At 35.3% G+C, this 17,423-nt stretch overlaps 1 protein-coding gene and 1 long non-coding RNA gene across 5 annotated transcripts in view; both read right to left on the reverse strand.

The window, feature by feature from the left end:
* Nucleotides 1-1,250: 1,250 nt before the first annotated feature.
* Nucleotides 1,251-1,966, reverse strand: LOC145798672 (uncharacterized). Its single transcript, XR_014340031.1, has 2 exons — nucleotides 1,727-1,966; nucleotides 1,251-1,612 (listed from the first exon to the last, which is right to left on the reverse strand). It is a non-coding gene; the product is annotated as an uncharacterized LOC145798672 (long non-coding RNA).
* An 811-nt stretch (nucleotides 1,967-2,777) lies between these two features.
* The window catches only part of LOC114278618 (Transducin/WD40 repeat-like superfamily protein), a 44,744-nt gene continuing 30,098 nt past the window's right edge, over nucleotides 2,778-17,423 (reverse strand). For 3 of the 4 annotated variants that reach the window (XM_028220702.2, XM_028220700.2, XM_028220704.2), the window contains 6 exons: nucleotides 8,505-8,570; nucleotides 8,214-8,291; nucleotides 7,921-8,093; nucleotides 5,810-5,856; nucleotides 3,517-3,772; nucleotides 2,778-3,283 (listed from right to left, as the gene is read on the reverse strand). In XM_028220702.2, the coding sequence (XP_028076503.2) occupies nucleotides 2,961-3,283; nucleotides 3,517-3,772; nucleotides 5,810-5,856; nucleotides 7,921-8,093; nucleotides 8,214-8,291; nucleotides 8,505-8,570 (943 nt within the window). In that variant the 3' untranslated portion in view covers nucleotides 2,778-2,960. Of the gene's footprint in view, nucleotides 3,284-3,516; nucleotides 3,773-5,809; nucleotides 5,900-7,920; nucleotides 8,094-8,213; nucleotides 8,292-8,504; nucleotides 8,571-17,423 lie in introns of all 4 variants that reach the window. The other variant, XR_003634976.2, reaches the window with a different exon arrangement.

Consider the following 17,423-nt stretch of genomic DNA (forward strand, 5'->3'; position numbering starts at 1 on the left):
GCTTTTGCTTTGGTTTTCTTCTTTTTGGCAAATGTAAAAACCCACTTTTATTTATTTGTTTTTTTTTTTTTTCATTTTTTTGGGGGACTTATTATTATTATTTTCAATTGCATATTTATATATTTTACATTTTAGGGTCTTTTATAGGACTGAGTGAAAATCAAAAAAATCATAAACTGCTCCGATTCAGACCAAACCATACAGTTTGGTTTATCTTTTCAATGCACGGTTCGGTTCTAATTTTTCAAATAGGCGAATCATGCTTCACAATTCGATTTGTGATTTTATAGTTACATATATCCTTTGGTTAAATAAATCAAAACATTGTTTCTTAGAATGAAATATCTATCAAATTTTAAATTTTCATTTAGCCATTTATAGTTGACTATCATTCGGGCTTTTCCTCTTTTAATTTTAACATGGTTTTTTACCATAAAAGTTGGACTAGAGTGAGGGCTTCTAGTTTCTTCAATTAACTTTTTGTGTAAAGTTTCTGAAATTGAATATCAAATTCATCTATATCTTGTCTAGTATAGATCATTGGTCTTACTCTAATGATCACATTCAGTTTCAAACTACAATAATGCGGATTACGTTACCACAGTTTTAATAGATTTTCACTAAAATTATCTGCCAAAAAACCATTGTGATTCATCAATAATTTTGATGATAAGAGTTAAATCACCACGCGGAACAGGTGCAAACTCTTTATCACAAATATATTTATATTGTTCTAACAATAGAATATGAATTAAAACATTATTTATGCTTAAAGAAATTTGTTACCAAATATAAATACTAAAATATTTTGTTAGTATCAAATATATATAAATTATAACTCTCTATTATTCTAAGTACATTTTTGTATAGTTATAAAACTAATTTTAAACAATCATGTAAGTAATTGTAAATAATATTTTGTAATAATATTGTGAATAATGATAATATTTTTAAAATCCACGATTCCAAACCAAACGAAACAGTGATTTAGTGGTTCAATTCAGGTTGATTCCAAGATTTTCATGTATTAGTTTGATTCTAAATTTGATAGAACCATAAGTAATGAAATGGTCTTAGTTTGTGGCTAAACCGAACAAATCTAAACCACTCACCCTAGTCTTTTAGAGTGAGCTTTTGACCTCTTTTTTTTTTGTCGTTCTGTTTTACTGAATGCTGAAACAAAAAGGGAAATTTGGGTATAAATCCCTCTTATCTTTCTTTTATTGTTAAAAGAATTAAGAAAAAAATTATACTTTTAAAACTCTCTCATAATTATAAAATCTTGTATAAATGACAAAATTTATTATTTAAATATTTTATCAGACTATTATACCCTCAATTAAATATTCCCTAATCACCCTCTCAATCTCCCAAGTTTTGTCTGATACAACTATTGCTTATACATAGATGATGACGCCATGGTTAGGGTTTCAAAGGAGATCTGGTCGGAGTGTAGAGGGAGAAGCGAGAGAGACGTTCTCTTCGTGTTTCGGAGTCACCGGAGCTGAAAATGAAGACGATTTTGACAAATTGGTGCTCTGGTCCACAGAGCCAGAAGCAATCACAGTCTTCAAAAGCTCGGGGTTCATCTTTGAAACGTAACTTTGAATATCTACATATATATATATATATATATATATATGAAGATTAGATACAACGAAATGATTTTCACATAATAAGAGAGATAATGAATTTTAAAAACAAATTCAAATTGATGAGGACGAACCTCGAAAGCTTCGACGACAATCGAAGAGCTTATTGGGAAGAGGTTTGGAGGAGCAGTCTCTCCATTGTGAAGAAATCGAGTTCAACAGCTGATCTAGATGCCATTTTGATGTTCAACTCTTTTTTTTTTTTAATTATTATTAATTATATGCTTTGAGTGCTTTTTCTTTTCTAATTATATGCTTTGAGTGCTTTTGAACGGCGTTGAGCAAAGCAATGGAGAATAGAATATAAATGCCAAGACAGAGAAATGGGGTGTATTGTATTATAATACGCACGAGATAAAATTTGACTTGGTTGATTCATTTAGTATATATTTTATTTTTTGTAACAGTGAAATTTTATTCTGATTAAAAATATATTAATTTGCTTAACAATATAAAAGTTTACTTTGAATAATAATAAATTTTACTTTGATTCATAGTAAAAGTAAAATTTTACTATGTTAAAAACATGTTGATTTGCTTAATAATATAAAATTTTACTTTAAATCATAATAAACTTTACTCCGATTCAGAGTAAAATTTTACTCTGAATCAAAGTAAAATTTACTATGATTTAAAGTAAAATTTTACTCTGAAATTTTACTCTGGTTAAAAACATGTTAATTTGCTTAACGATATAAAAATTTATTTTGAATCATAGTAAACTTTACTTTGATTCAGAATAAAATTTTACTCTAAATCAAAGTAAAATTTACTATCATTCAGAGTAAAATTTTACTCTAAAATACACTGTGAGGATGACTTCATATGAGAGCTGATAGATTTGAAGATAATATAGTAAAAAAAACAAGTTTTAAAATATTAGGAAATTTTGAAAGTACCTCTATAATTCTTGTCATTTTGAAAGACAAATTAGATAGTGAGGATCTATCACCAAATCCCCAAACTAAGACCTAATTATCAAAACATAAAAAGAAAAAGGTCAATTAAAGAAGATATAAAAAGCTAGTTCAAAACTAAGCCAAGAATTAGCTTCTTTTTGCCTTTGTAAATACAGATTTCTCATATTACAGTAACTTGCATCACCCAGAAGCATAACAACAGATATTTACAGAAACCTTTCAAATTCATTTTAGCAAAATAAGTTAAACAACATTAATGAATTTCACAAGCAGTAAATAATATACCCCCCAAAAAAAAAAAACTCTTTTTATGGTATGAACATATGGATCTTTTAATCTGGCTACACTTCATGATTAAGTATAAAATTATTTATCAAAAAGAGGTTTGTCAAATCTCTTGGCAACGGACAATTCCACCAGCTCCTCCAGAGCATAACCACCTCTCACTGCCCTTGTTCATATTCCATCTTACTCTATGCATAGCAACGATCTTCGGAGGAAACACCTCAATTTCATTCCCAGTCTCCCCTTTTTCACTGTCTCCCCTCTCAACATTCTCCGTCTCTTCATCTCTGCACACTAATGCTTGATCATCAGCTGTCAGCTTTTTCTTACCGCTTGTCTTGGATTTTGGTGTTTGTTTGCTCTTCGGTGACACCAATGTGTCCTCAGATCCAATCTCAATTCCCGTATCATCACCATGACACAGAGCTTAAACAAAATAGCAAGTCAGATACACATGCTCAAGACAGGATATGGCATGGAAAAATTATGGAGCAAAATGGAGCAGTGCTACTAACACACAAACCAAATACATAATAGATCATAGACACTAATATTTATGGACCGCACACTGTGTAAGCCCCACAATTGTGTGTCTGTGATCCATTCTGTGTTCCTAACATTTTTTATATGTATGTAGTGCAGGAACTGTAAGAGTTTACCTAAAGTTTGACCATCAAATGTATGGCCTTTTGTCATTTGCTCCTTTGCTCTTTTTGCCTGATTTGATACAGATAAGAACCCACGTATGGTTCTTGGGGCATTACTCCATTCATTCAACGACGACTTCATGGGGAACGGAGTATCTGGCAATGGAGTGATTACTGTAAGAGTTGATTCTTCCTCGGACAAATATCCGCATAGAAAATGTGGGGCCCGATTGCGCAAAGGGTCTTTCTCCACTGCTTTGGTTGTGAGCTGCTTATGGTCAAAACGTGATCAGATTTTTGAAAAAACATTGAAGCAGCCAGCCTAAAGCAGTATGATGATGCAACAGTGAATACAAGTTGTTTGGTTAAGTAGGATAACTTAGTTTTAAGTAAAATCAAACACAATACCTTTAGATGTAGTTGGATCATGGTTTTGAGTAAGATTTGTAGAAGGGAAAACAAAAGGGAAGGGAAAAGTGACAAAAATAAATATCTAGTCGTTTAGCCAAACATATTCACATTCTCTTTCCGAACTCCTTAACAGTGAAGAAAGATGTAGGACAAAAAATGGCCCCATCTGGGCACATAATACATGCAGTGCTTACAGGGAACACCAAAACAAGTCACCAGCTCCACTCACTGGATGACTTGGATCATTTGAATTCCTCTTAATGCTAAATAAAGAAATAAAAGTTGCTATTAATTTCAGATTACCCTAACACATGAGGGATCAACAAGTGAATAAAATTAGGTGACTTTATCCAGTAGACCAAGCCTTTCTACATTTCATGACTTCATGAGTTCATAAGCACCCTGAGAAAACATTTACGCGTATGTATACTGCTGTGGGACTACCAATGACTGGGCCTGTCTGGAAAACTTTGAATGATCTGACTGAAGAAGATCCTCCAATCCACACAGGAAGTTGATCAAGAATATTATACAATCCATAAATTCAGCTCAAGAAAACTCTGTCCCAACCATTTAAGGTTAGCTACATAAATCCTATTTCACTATCCAACTCTATCAAGGGCCACATGTTCAGTTAAACAATAGGCTATCATGTCTTTGTAAGAAGAACCATCTCTATTATCTCCTTAGTCCAAGAGTAATTAATTGTTACATTGTTATGCAGGTTTTTAAGGGGATCATCCTTGTTATATGCAAGGATTGATAATTTCTTCCTCTTTATGGGGCTCTTTGTTGTATTGTTCATTTCTCCCCTATTATGGGGTACTTTCTTAGGTGGGAGGTTTGTTGTGTTGGCTGTTTCTTTCCCCATTATGGCGCTAGTTGTTGGATTTCTATATTTGTCCGATGTAATTCTCTTCTCATTTTAATAATCTCCTACTGATTGACAAATTGGAAATAAAATATAATTTCTAGCATTGTCGTACACATAATAAGCTTAAAGAATAGCAAGAAATCACAATTTAAGAATTAGGTATTAGTTTAAGAGTCAATGTGTACTTCATTTTTTCACTGGATCCTATACAAATTTAATTTCAATATCATGCCTAAACTATTTATATTGTCCTAGTGTTTTTTCCTTTCACACTTTCAAAGTATTATATGCAAAAATATTCTATGCAAGTTTACTTGCTTATTTAAATGTGTTTTCAATGATGATTGTAGTTTTTTATTTATACAAAGTATGGACACAAATGTAGGACCACACATTAAGCAAACATTAATTTGATAAATTTTGATAAAGTAGGGAAGTGTACATTTATTTATTTATTTTTTAAACATGTTAACTCTTTAGTTTTATTGGACAAACCTACCCCCATAATAAAAATATTGGAAAACTATTTTTGTATTTGTCATTACTGGTATGCTCTATACTATGCAAGAATTATTACAATCTCAATTTCATTATAGTTCAGATATAAGACCGACAATATCCAATACTTCGCAAAATTAAAGAAAATTAATATCAATTATCAGATACATTTAGTAAGTACATAAAAGGAGTATTGGTATCCAATACAAATATGATATGCATGACTGACTCCTTTCTAAATATTCGTGCCTCATAGCCTAAAACTAGAGCTCTAATACCATATTGAGTCACAAATTATCTCAAAAGCTTGAGCTACTAGGAAATGGACCCGACATTGTTTATCATATTAATACGTGTACTAGGAAAAAGAAGTTTATTGAAGATAAAGGATCATGTACATTCAAACACTTGGATACAGTATAATGTTTTAGTACATATTTGATAAAATAGTAAGCATTAAATTAATAACAATGATAAAGAGAACTTGCCAGCAAAACATATAACCACAAGTTTAAAACTCACCTGGAAACGAAGAACAGTACCATCTGCACTACAATATGCAACCATGCCTATAGTTTAAAATGAAATATGTCAACGATCAGAGAATGAGCACTGTATAAGAATTTCAGAGAGACAGTATTATGATCATAGAACACAGCAGTGTGTAAGAGTTTCAGTAAGACAATATTGTCACAAAAACTCAGTATTTTCAGAATTGAAGATTCTACTGAGAACTACTTATCCAACAGATTAAAAACATGGATTTTGCTAACATGTGCCCTAAGGGCATTGGGAACACATGTTAAGAAGTTTAAAAGAATTGTACATCTTGCATGAAAGTGAGTGCAATAAAGAATGTACAGTCTTTTCATGCTTGACCCTAAAAACAAAAACAAAAACATATAAAAATAAAAAATTTATTCTACTCTTCACCAAGATAGATCAAAACATAAAATTAACAATTCACTGAACATCACACATCCACCCAACAGACACTGCCACACCCACTTTGGTTGACAAACCAATTCACGAAGCGGGCGCCAGAGCAAGAGCTTCAATTTTAAAAATATCTTGAGAACAAGAGCTCCTCCAGAGTGTCTATACATATAATGATGTATACTATGTGCCTGTTTGGTGCAGCTTAAAAGCTGCTTATTTCAGCTTTCAGCTTAATTTAAGCTATTTTGATGTGTTTGGTTTAGCTTAACAATGCAGCTTATAGCTTTTTGTAAGTCAGAAATCAGCTTATTCTTTGAGTGGGACAGGAGATGCTTAATTTATAAGTCAGAAATCAGTTTATGTTCATAGTTATAAGCTATAAGCTGTTAAGGCATAAGCTATAAGCACTTTCCCACAGCTCTACCAAACAGGGAATATATTTATTTTTTATTTTGTCCATTAAAAAACTTAATTTTATTTATTCTTAATTTGTTAAATAACAACATCAGATTATGTATTACAAATAATATTTTGATTAGTTAACTTAAAAGAACAAAAGTAAACTTCGTAAAAAGCAAAAATAGTTGTAGTTGGGCTGGTTAAGTACTTCAGAATAGTGCCCATTTGGCAACTTGGTTTTTTTAGTGGCATTATGACTTTTTTATGAGGTGAAAAAAGGTAAGTGCTTGGAATGGCTTTTTTAGTTGAATATATAGTTGTGAGGAAAAAGTGATTGATTGATTGTATGATGTGACATTTTGACTTTTTTGGTTTGTTGAGATTTTATTATTTTTAGCCAAAAAATAACAATCCAAGCACGGCCTAAATAGGTCTTTGTTTCAACACTTTTGGAGCACTATTTTTTTTTAGTAACTTTGCAAATTACGTATTCATTTTCATGAAACCCTTGAACACAGTAAATGTTCAATTTGCCCCCCACCAATTATTTAAAAACAAAATTAGGCATGCTTTTATACACAAAAGCCTAAAACTATGTTACCTAGAATACAGATAGTTCTAGTACAAGGAACGGGAACGTCGTATGCCACATACTTTAAAATATGGTACGATAAGAGTAGACTTCTTAATTGACATCCAATATATTAAAAATTGATAATGTATTTTTCTTCAAAATAATCATTCAATAACACAATTCTATGAGCATTGTGACCTATGTTTTACATTTTGTCAATCCAGAATTCCACTCTATCCAGATTTTAGTTCATAATATTTTATATTTCCTTATTACGGAGAATTTTAATGACAAGCATAGAAAAATTAGGAGATCGGTTTGGATAGCTAAATTTACCATTTTCGAACGAAAATGTACCATGTTTCTAAAAGTACATTCCAAAAGGTAAATCACAAATGTGTTAGCGTTTTCTGGTAACATTGGCCTAAATTTTATTATAAATAATGAATTTGCCCCAGTAATTAATCAATTCACGAATTGGTTGGGGGTAATTCGCAAATTTGAAGCAAAATTTGTAAATTCGCAAAACTTAAGGGAGCAGAGGGGTCCATGCACGAATTAGGTGACTTGGGTCATGACACTATATGCCAATCAAGTAAAAAGAAAATGAAAGGCAAAGAGAGTAAAATGGCTTCAAAGTGAACATAAGTTCTTTTATGTGTGATGGTGAACAGTAAAAATGTTAGACACAACAACATATCATTAAGTATGACAAAGCTACCTGTTAGCCGTGAAACTTGAACACTCCAAATTGCAAAGGATGAACAATAATAACTATGGAATCCTTGCTGTTGTGTCCCAACAAAAGGTTTTCCAGTGACAGGAACATCATATGCAGCCTTTGATAAGCTAAGGATCCTTAGTGTTCCATCATCAAAGGACACAATAACGCAACTAGAAGAATCAACAAATACTAATTGAGAGAAAGGAACAAAAAATAAAGATAAAAGACAAGATAAACGAAGAAGAACATAATAAACACAAGATTTAGAATTCTGTTTTACTTCAGAATACCTTGGATCTGCCAGCCAATCCAAACTATATATGATCCGCTGAACTGGATTAAGGTCCCACAAAGGGCGGAATGGATCACTGTGAACAATGAAGGACGTTATATATACTTAACCATACACTATTATTGTATTAGTTCAGCAACCTAAAGCATAATCAAAGCTGAACATGTGTCGTCGCCCATATAACTATGAGACAACCAACCATTGCAGAGGAAAAAGAAGGAAAAGATGGTATAGCAGATGGGCTTGTAACTATAAATATATACAAAAGAGAAACAACTAACATACATACCGTATGTCCCAAAACTTTAGGCCTCTATGTCCAGCTGTGACAATAACATTTGCACTCTCAGGATCACTGCAAATTTCAACAAAAAAAATAAATAAATAAATTAACCAAATCAACAAGCAAAACAAAAATGAAGAAAATATATACATATATATACATAAACACAAAAAGTGTTCAATAACTCAGCTTATTTCATGTTTAATATTTTCTTTTACACAACATGTCCCCAACCCAAGATATAAGATTTTGTCGACAGACAAAAATAGATCTGGTAACTGTTAACTTAACCCCCAAGATATATTAGTTTGAAAATGGAAGCGAGAAGTCAGGATGTGTTAAACTAGCTTTCGTGTGAACAAGTTCTCAGATTTCATCAACTCCAATAGTCAAATGTATCTTCCACTATAAGAGGACTGTCCGCATGAGAGTTATTGAAGAAACCTTCATTGTCTAGGTAGGCTAGATTCTAGGAGTTGCTGAAGAAACCCATGATTGTATAGGTAGGCAAGATTCTAGGAGTTGTTGAAGAAACCCATGATTCAAGCTCGTCTAGGAAGTGTTGAAATGTGTCTTACGTCACTTGGAGTTGCCCCACCTATGTTGATTATAAGGCTCCAGTTTCCCCCTACTTAATACTTAGATTTTAAGAAGTGTGAGCTAAACTTTTCAATTTGGTATCAGAGCTTGGTTAGGCCTGTGATTGGTGTGCTGTTTGTTTGGCTACTATGGGTTGTAGTCTAAGAGGGTGTGTTGGAATTTGTCCCAGAACAGTTGGAGTTGCCCCATCTGTGCGGGTTATAAGGCTCCAGTTTCCCTCTCCTTAATAAATGGGTTTTAAGGAGAAGTGCGGGCTAGGCTTTTCAAATTGGTATCATAGCTTGGTTGGGCTTGTGATTGGTGTGTTGTTTGTTTGGCTACTGTATATTGTGGTCCAGGAGAGTGTGTTGGAATGTGTCTCACATTGCTTGGAGTTGTCCCATCTGTGCTGGTTATAAAGCTATAGTTTCCCTCTCCTTAATAATTGAGTTTTAAGGAGAAATGTAGGCTGAGCTTTTCAATTGGAAGAATGGATATGGATACCAGATACGGCGATACACCAAAATCTAAAAAGTATAATATAGGTATGGCAAGGATATATTCGTAAAAAAAATATATATTTTTTTTTATAATTTTAATAATGTAATATGTATGAAAATAAAACCTAAAGCAAATTAATAAATAAATAGAGGGATTCCTATTAAACTAAGAGTCTTCAAACATTCATAAAACATCTAAAATTAAAAGAAAAATCAAATGCAAATGCAAATTAAACATAATCCTTACATGCCAACACCAAAAAAAGAACAAGTGCAGAGAGAAGAAATATGAGAGAGTGAGAGAGACAATAAAGATATATCAATTTGACAAATTCTATTACTTTAACTCTCAATATATTCCTCTTATCAAAGAACTAAATAAAGTATCAGAAGTAATATGTGACTTTGAGTATCCGATACTTCAAAATTAAGAATCCGATACTCCAAAATTAACAAAAAATTAATTAAGAAGTATCCGATATATATCCGCGAGTATCCGAGGAGTATCAGTATCCGATAAGTATCCGATACGGACACGTCTCCCTTTTTGAAGTATCCATGCTTCATAGAGGCTCATTCATTCTACTTAACTTTGTTATCAGAATCTTACGATTCGCGATTCGATTCGCGATTCGATACGCAATTTTTGCAAAATCGATATGAATCTATGAGTGAATCTATTTTGGAAGTGAATCTGTAGTGAATCGCACGATTCACAATCGATTCACGATTCGATTCACTTTTTACGATTCATGCAATTTTTGAAATTATTGTGTTCGACATATTTTCGACTCATTTTTTTCATCTTTTTAGTGAAAATGACATAATATAACTTCTAATAGTATTTAATACCAAAATAACCAACATATATATATGATTTGTTATTATTTTAGTGATCATGGAGTTTTTTATAGGATCCAATCAGATCCGGTCAGACCTAACATATTTTTAACCTTTCTTCTCATTTTTGTCCCATTCAAAAAATTGTAATATATCTTCTAAAGATGTTTAAGATTAGAGTTACACTATGAATTATCTATTACTATTTTATTAAATTGAATACTACATGTGTGAGGTCAGTTATACATGTTAAAATGTTTTAGGCTTTAAAATAAAATATCCTAAATAATTCTTTCTTATTATTTGCTCACTCTTACTTAGAAAAGTATATATGCTTATTGTCCAAATATCAATATCGTTGTTAACTATTGTTACTTTAGAAATTAATAGTTTCTATTTGGTTATTACCTTTATTAAGAATGGTTGATAAAAAAATCTTTAAAAAAAAAAAAAAAAAAAAAAAAAGGTAAGATGGTGATTTTACATAGGAACCTTTGTTAACTTCTTACCTATTAAATTACGTGATTATCATTCAAAATAACATTTTTGTTGATTTAAGTCTAAATATTTTATATTCATAAGATACATTTAACATCTAAATGTGTAGATATATGTTTTTAAGTGATTTAGAAAAAGTGACCGAATCTTTACGATTCACGATTCGATTCGATTCGCGATTCGGTACGAGACCATTTCGATTCACGATACGAATCCCGATTTGACAACTATGCTACTTAACCACTTGGCTGCCTAGGCTAAGAGCAGAGACTCCCACTAGGGATCATTGGAGAATAATGGATTGGTGGCTAAGACCAAGGGCTCGTCAAGGTTGCTTGGCTGTCCTTGACAGCTCCACCTTGACAAAGCTTAGAGAGAGCAGATGTTGAACTTACATTCACGCTTTTGTATTCATGATAAACTCCCCAAGATGTCATACCTGCCGGCCTGAATCACAGGCACAATAGTAGGGCTTATATTAGCTTCCTCTTGAGTTGACGAGTGTTGAGTTGATGAGAGCTCGCCACTTGTGTCTATGATGTAGGACGATTAGGGCAGCAGCAAATCTAGGCTTTTGTGGCTGATTTTAATTGGATTTTATGGCTGAAATTGCAATAAAGATATAGGGGACAAATAGGGTTTGTTTAGGGTAATAAATGCCTGAGTTTAAACATGAAAAGATGGGATTTTGGCACTGTAAGGGGCTGTGAACAGCAACTTGTGAATAGTAAACTGAAAAAGGAAAAATAAAATAAAAAAAATAAAAAAAGGAAAGAAGAGAGAAAGAAGAAGAAGAAAATAGGTCTAGGTATCACTCCTAGAATTCCATAGGTATCACACCTAGGGTTTGATTGCATTACACAATCCATAAGAAGGCTCAAAAGCACTGAAAATTCTTTAAAATATCAATTGTATTAAATTATAAGCATTACATTACTTTATATAGAACTAGAAAACTTCCTAAACCAACTATAACGAAAAACAGAAATTATTATAATATTTTTGACTTTCAAAACTAATCTAAGACTGAGGCCTCGTTTGGGAATAGACTATTTTAGTACATTTTTGACTTTTTACGAAAAGAAGTGTAGAAAAGTAGAAAGAGTGATGTGACAACTTATAGCGACTTTTTGGCCTTTTGAGGCATAAATAAGAAATAAAAACAAAAACTAATTAAATAACTTGACTCACAAGACAATCATGGGTGACCCACAACCTGTAATCAGAAATTCTACAAATTACCAAAATACCCCTAAGCTTAAAATCCTAGAAAACATAAATATAATTATTAAATAAGACTAATAATACTAGAAACAGAACTATAGAAAATTTCTATCAGCTTCTCTATGAAATCATGCCAATGTCCAAATATCATCGCTTCTTTAAATTTAGCCTTCCTTGAGCTTCTTATACTCTGCATCACTATAGGTTGCTTAGGCTCCAATGCTCTGTATCATGAACACAACGGCCAAAACACACAACACTTGCATAGCTTCTACACTGCAAATTGCAATTCCATAGCTATGTTCAAGGTCTCTCACTATGACCCTCTCTATCTCTAAGGTTGCATAGGTCTTCTATTCCATTGCCTCCTGTGGTCTTGAGCCATTGACGTACCTACCATCTACCCAGAGGTCCATAACCGACCACCTCTAACCTCTCTTATCCATAGATTTCAATAAAGGAAGCGGCAGAGACATGGACAACACCAATGTTAATACATAAAACTTTGATTTATAATAACACTATCTAGTCTCCATAATAATTCAAGAGGTTTCAAGTAACGCAATCTCCTAACTCGCTTGCTATTCATTTCAATGATGAACGCTTTTAGTAGGATTCTATCAAGAGTATCGGTGAATCGTGCGTTTGGAGGTTTTGAGATCAACACAATTAGGGGTGATTTTTGGGATAGATGAGTAGTTGCAATGCTAATGCTATAAAAAGTTCTTTGCTTCTAAGTGGTGTCGTGATGATGAGCATGGAAAGAAAATGTGGCACATCGAATTTTGGTAATTTTATAAATTGTTGGACATGGGTTGCAAGGGTCGCCTATGAGTCTTGTCATAGGTCAAAATATATTACTGGATCTTCTATGAAGTCTTTATTAGGTAAAGAATATTGCAGTTGGTCAAAATTTCTTAACTTTCTAATAATGGAATCGAACTCCCAATAGAAAAAGGAAAAGTGTAGCATCCTCCAATTTATAAATATGCATGTAATCTATCGTTTCAAGAGAAGTAGAATTTGTGAGAAACTGAGATTATGTTTGTGTGAATTTGTCTAACCCTTGTGGGGGTGAAGCGCCTCTTTCCTTTTCCACTTCTTCTTCTTCACGCACATACTCAAGTTATCATTTATAGCCATAAATAAGTTGCCCTTTTCAGCACCAAATCCCTAGACAATCAAGTTCAAGTCATTCCCAACTCTGTCTGGTCTCCAACCGCTTTGGATTCATCATCGCACCATCTTCATCCTCACTTTAGGCTAGGGGGAAGAAGAGAGGTGGAGGGATTCTGTTAAAAAAAGATGTATTATTGATTGATATTGTTCATATATTGTATTACAAATCAGAGTGGCTCATTATATAGGAGAGGGTTTGGGTAGTAGGTGAGGAGTAGGTGAGGGTAAATTGGTGGTAGGTGTAGTAGGTGTGGTAGTAGGTGGTGGTAGGTGTAGGTAAATTCTAACAGCCCCCGCAAACTCAAGGAGGATAGAAACTAACCAACTTGAGTTTGGAGAGAGGAACAAAACAAGAAAATACATAAAAATAAAAAATAAAAAAAGATAGGAGACACTGTATGGTCGTGTCAGACCGTTGGGGAAGACACTGAAAGGTGGTGTCATAACGTTGTAGAGGACACTGTATGGGGGTGTCATAACCATGTAGAGGACACTGTATGGTGGTGTCATAACGGTGTAGAGGACACTGGATGGCGGTGTCAGACCGATGTAGAAGACAGTTTATGGGGTCATGTCGGACCGTTGTAGCAGACAGTTTACGGGGTCTTGCGGGACCCTAGTAGAAACTAACCGGAATCAATGTCGGGACAGTTTACAGAGTCTTGTCGGACCTATGAAAGAGCTAACCGGAATCAATGTCGGGACAGTTTACAGAGTCTTGTCGGACCTATGAAAGAGCTAACCGGAATCAATGTCGGGACAGTTTACAGAGTCTTGTCGGACCCTTGAAAAAGCTAACCGGTATCAAATGTCGGGACAGTTTATGGGGTCATGTCGGACCGTTGTAAAAGTTGCACCCTCAAAAGGTGTGCCCAATTTTGTCAAAAGGCGTGCCATCAAAAGGCGTGCCCATTTTATCAAAAGGTGTACCGGACATGATGGCGAGGCGCGTGACTTGGCTTGCGCGCCCAGGTTGTCGTCTAGCGCCGAGCGGCGCATGATACGCGTGGCTGCCTTGGCTATATAATCAAGACGAAGGCAGAGGCTGAAGCAGAGAAAAACTGAGAGAAACCTCTGAAAAATCCTTCGTGTTGCTGAGAAAGAGAGTCTGAAAAACTCTTCGTTGTGCTGAGAGAGAGAGTCTGTAACACTCTGTTGCCCAGAAAATGGCCTCGTCCTCGTCTTCCCGTGGACTGCTCACCCTCTTTCCCGACCTCAACGAGTCAACAAGAGAGAGAACTGGTGCGGTGGCACTGGAACCTCAACCAAGCGCCCCGGAGTTTGCTCCGTTGAACTTTCCGATGCGGTCGGTGGAGCAAAGAATGGCAGTGCAGTCAGATGTGGAGGCCAATCAGTATACTTTGAAGTCATGTGTGGAAACCATGACGGCGGTTACAAACTTGTCGAACCGGCTGCAGAGTAGGACAAATGAGGTGCAGCATTTAAATTCCCAGCTGGCTCTGCTCCAACGCATGTATAAGGATGCGCGAGCAGAGATAAGCGTGCTAAGGGCAGAAAATAAGGAGCTGAAGCGGAAGGCCACCGTGATGTTCCGATTTGGAGGTCCGCCATATGCTGCAGTGGAGGAGTATGGGGGAGTGAACGTGCTCGGTGGACAAGAAAACACGGAGACCGGACTGGCACGGGACACCCAAGATAAAAGTAAGAAGAAGAGACCTGCAGTAGAATAGAGAAGGGAAAAGAAAAATCCCACTGTGGGTGTGGTTGTTTTTTTTTTTTTTTTTTTTTTTTTTGGTGTAAAATGGTGATCGGGGTGAGACCCGATATGAATAAAATGAGGTTGCAGTTGCCTTCTTCCTCTTTGTTTTTTTTTTTTTTTGTTTTTTTTTTTGTTTTTTTTTTAAATAAAATAAATAAATAAATAAAATAAAATAAAAGAAAGAAAGTGGAGCAACAGGTGAGGTGCAAAAGGTGATGATAATGTTTTGTGAGTGGAGAATAAAGAAAAGAAAAGAAAGGGGTTGTGTGGTGTGGGTGGTGGAACCAAAGCTGGGCCGAGTAGCAACTTAACAGAAGGAATAATAATACTTATCTAAAAAAAAAAAGAAAAAAAAAACCTTAATAACTAGGAAATGATCTGATCCACGAGGCCTGTTCCAAAAAGGGTACTTTGCAGCAAGCATGTTCACATGATCCCTCGGGAAGATTGAGAGTCGTCTTATATTATGTGAGCCAGGCACATAAAGAGCCATCTGCAGCTGGCGTGCACTGTATGGCAGATAGAATAAGTGAGCCTTTTCAGGGTCCCTGGTGACGAATTGCTTGTTTTCCTCCATTAACTTCATAAACCATCCTTCAGATGAATAAATTCCTTGGAGATTGGTTTAAATAAAATAAAAAAATAAAAAGAAGAAGAGAGACAGCCGCTGCTGCCCTTATTATTTATTTATTTATTTATCATGGCCTTGAAGAGAGAGAGCTCGAGGATGTTGGAAACACCAATGAGGTTTCAGAGGGTGATGCTCTTAGCATAAGAGCCAGCAACGGACCTCGCGGATGTGGACGGAGAACGCTGAAGAGACGATGCCGAAGAAGATGCCGAAGAAGATGTGCGTGAACAGCAAAGCCGAGGAGGCGAGGGCACGGAAGACAGCCAGCGAAGTCGAACGCAAAGATCGCGATGCTCCGTTGCTGGAGATAAAGAAGACCAGTACTGGCGCGAAGCCGAGGGCTCGATGTCGCGCGCCGCCAAGAAGCGGGAGGAGGAGAAGGAGAAACGCGCCGAGGCAGCCGCTCGCAAAGCAGAGGCGCGCCGGATCGCCGAACAGGAGGAGAAGGAGCTCGAGAAAGCTAGACGCAAGCCCAATAAGAAAGCGAACAGAGTGTTGATTCCAGTGCCTAAAGTCACCGAGTCGGAGCTCCAGCGGCAGAGGGAGGCGGAGCAGGCGCAGATTTTGAAGATAGCGGAGGTCCTAAGGTGGGTGATGAATATGACAGCGATAGTGAAGGTATGTGTAGAGGTCCGGCGGGCGGCCAAGGCGAGGCTGCCGCCCGCCGGTGAAGCAGAATTATTAGATTCTAAACTTGCTCTGATACCATGTTAAAAAATGATGTATTATTGATTGATATTGTTCATATATTGTATTACAAATCAGAGTGGCTCATTATATAGGAGAGGGTTTGGGTAGTAGGTGAGGAGTAGGTGAGGGTAAATTGGTGGTAGGTGTAGTAGATGTGGTAGTAGGTGGTGGTAGGTGTAGGTAAATTCTAACAGATTCAGTGTTGCCAGAGGAGGTATCAATGGCGCTTGCCGAAATCAATGGAAGGATTCCATGGTGGTGGGTATCTTGGGTTTTGGGTGCATGGTGGCAGTGATTTTGCTGGAATCAATCAATGGTGGGTGGTTGGCAGCTTAGGGTGGTTTGTGGTTCAGGGAGAATTGAAAGGACGGTGTCATGGTGATAGCGTGGAAGAGATCTACACCAAAAAGCAACCAGGGGAAGGCTTGTAGTCCTGGTGGTTGAAGCAGATTACGGTAAAGGAATAAGAAGTCAGATCTAGGTGGTAGACATTAATGTTTTTAAAAAACTAAATATTTAAGGGTAATTTTGTAAAATTACATACTCTACTAGCAGTGTTAGAATAAAAAGGAGGTATGTGTAATTATGTCAAAACTGTGGAGTTGACTGACTATATTTTTCTAAACCTCAAGAGCTCAGTGTAATATACCCTATATGTTATTCACCCAAAAAATATACTCTATATGTTAGTCCAAAATTTTGACATTATGGACGCTTGACTCTTGGAAAAGATATATTTAGCAGCACATACCTTGCCAAAATATCGAAGCTAGTAGCAGACTTACATGCAGGTATTCTAAACCATGCATTCAGTATTGTTGTTTTAGTACAGTTAGAAAGTAACCCGCTGGACATATTTAGATGTTTGAAATATTAGAAAAATAGGCACTCCACCTTGGACGTAATATGTAGGTTTAGAGAAGAGAAAAGGATAGGGAATGAGTTAGACCTCATCCTCCTTTTATATAGATAATAATGAGTGATTACAGGAGGGGCACAAGGCATAAATTATGGGTCAGCTCATTACACCCATTAAGGTAAAATAAAATCAAACCATATTATTT

Source organism: Camellia sinensis, chromosome 9, assembly GCF_055761805.1.
Source record: "Camellia sinensis isolate YWXY chromosome 9, ASM5576180v1, whole genome shotgun sequence".
NCBI classification, from domain to species: Eukaryota; Viridiplantae; Streptophyta; class Magnoliopsida; order Ericales; family Theaceae; genus Camellia; species Camellia sinensis.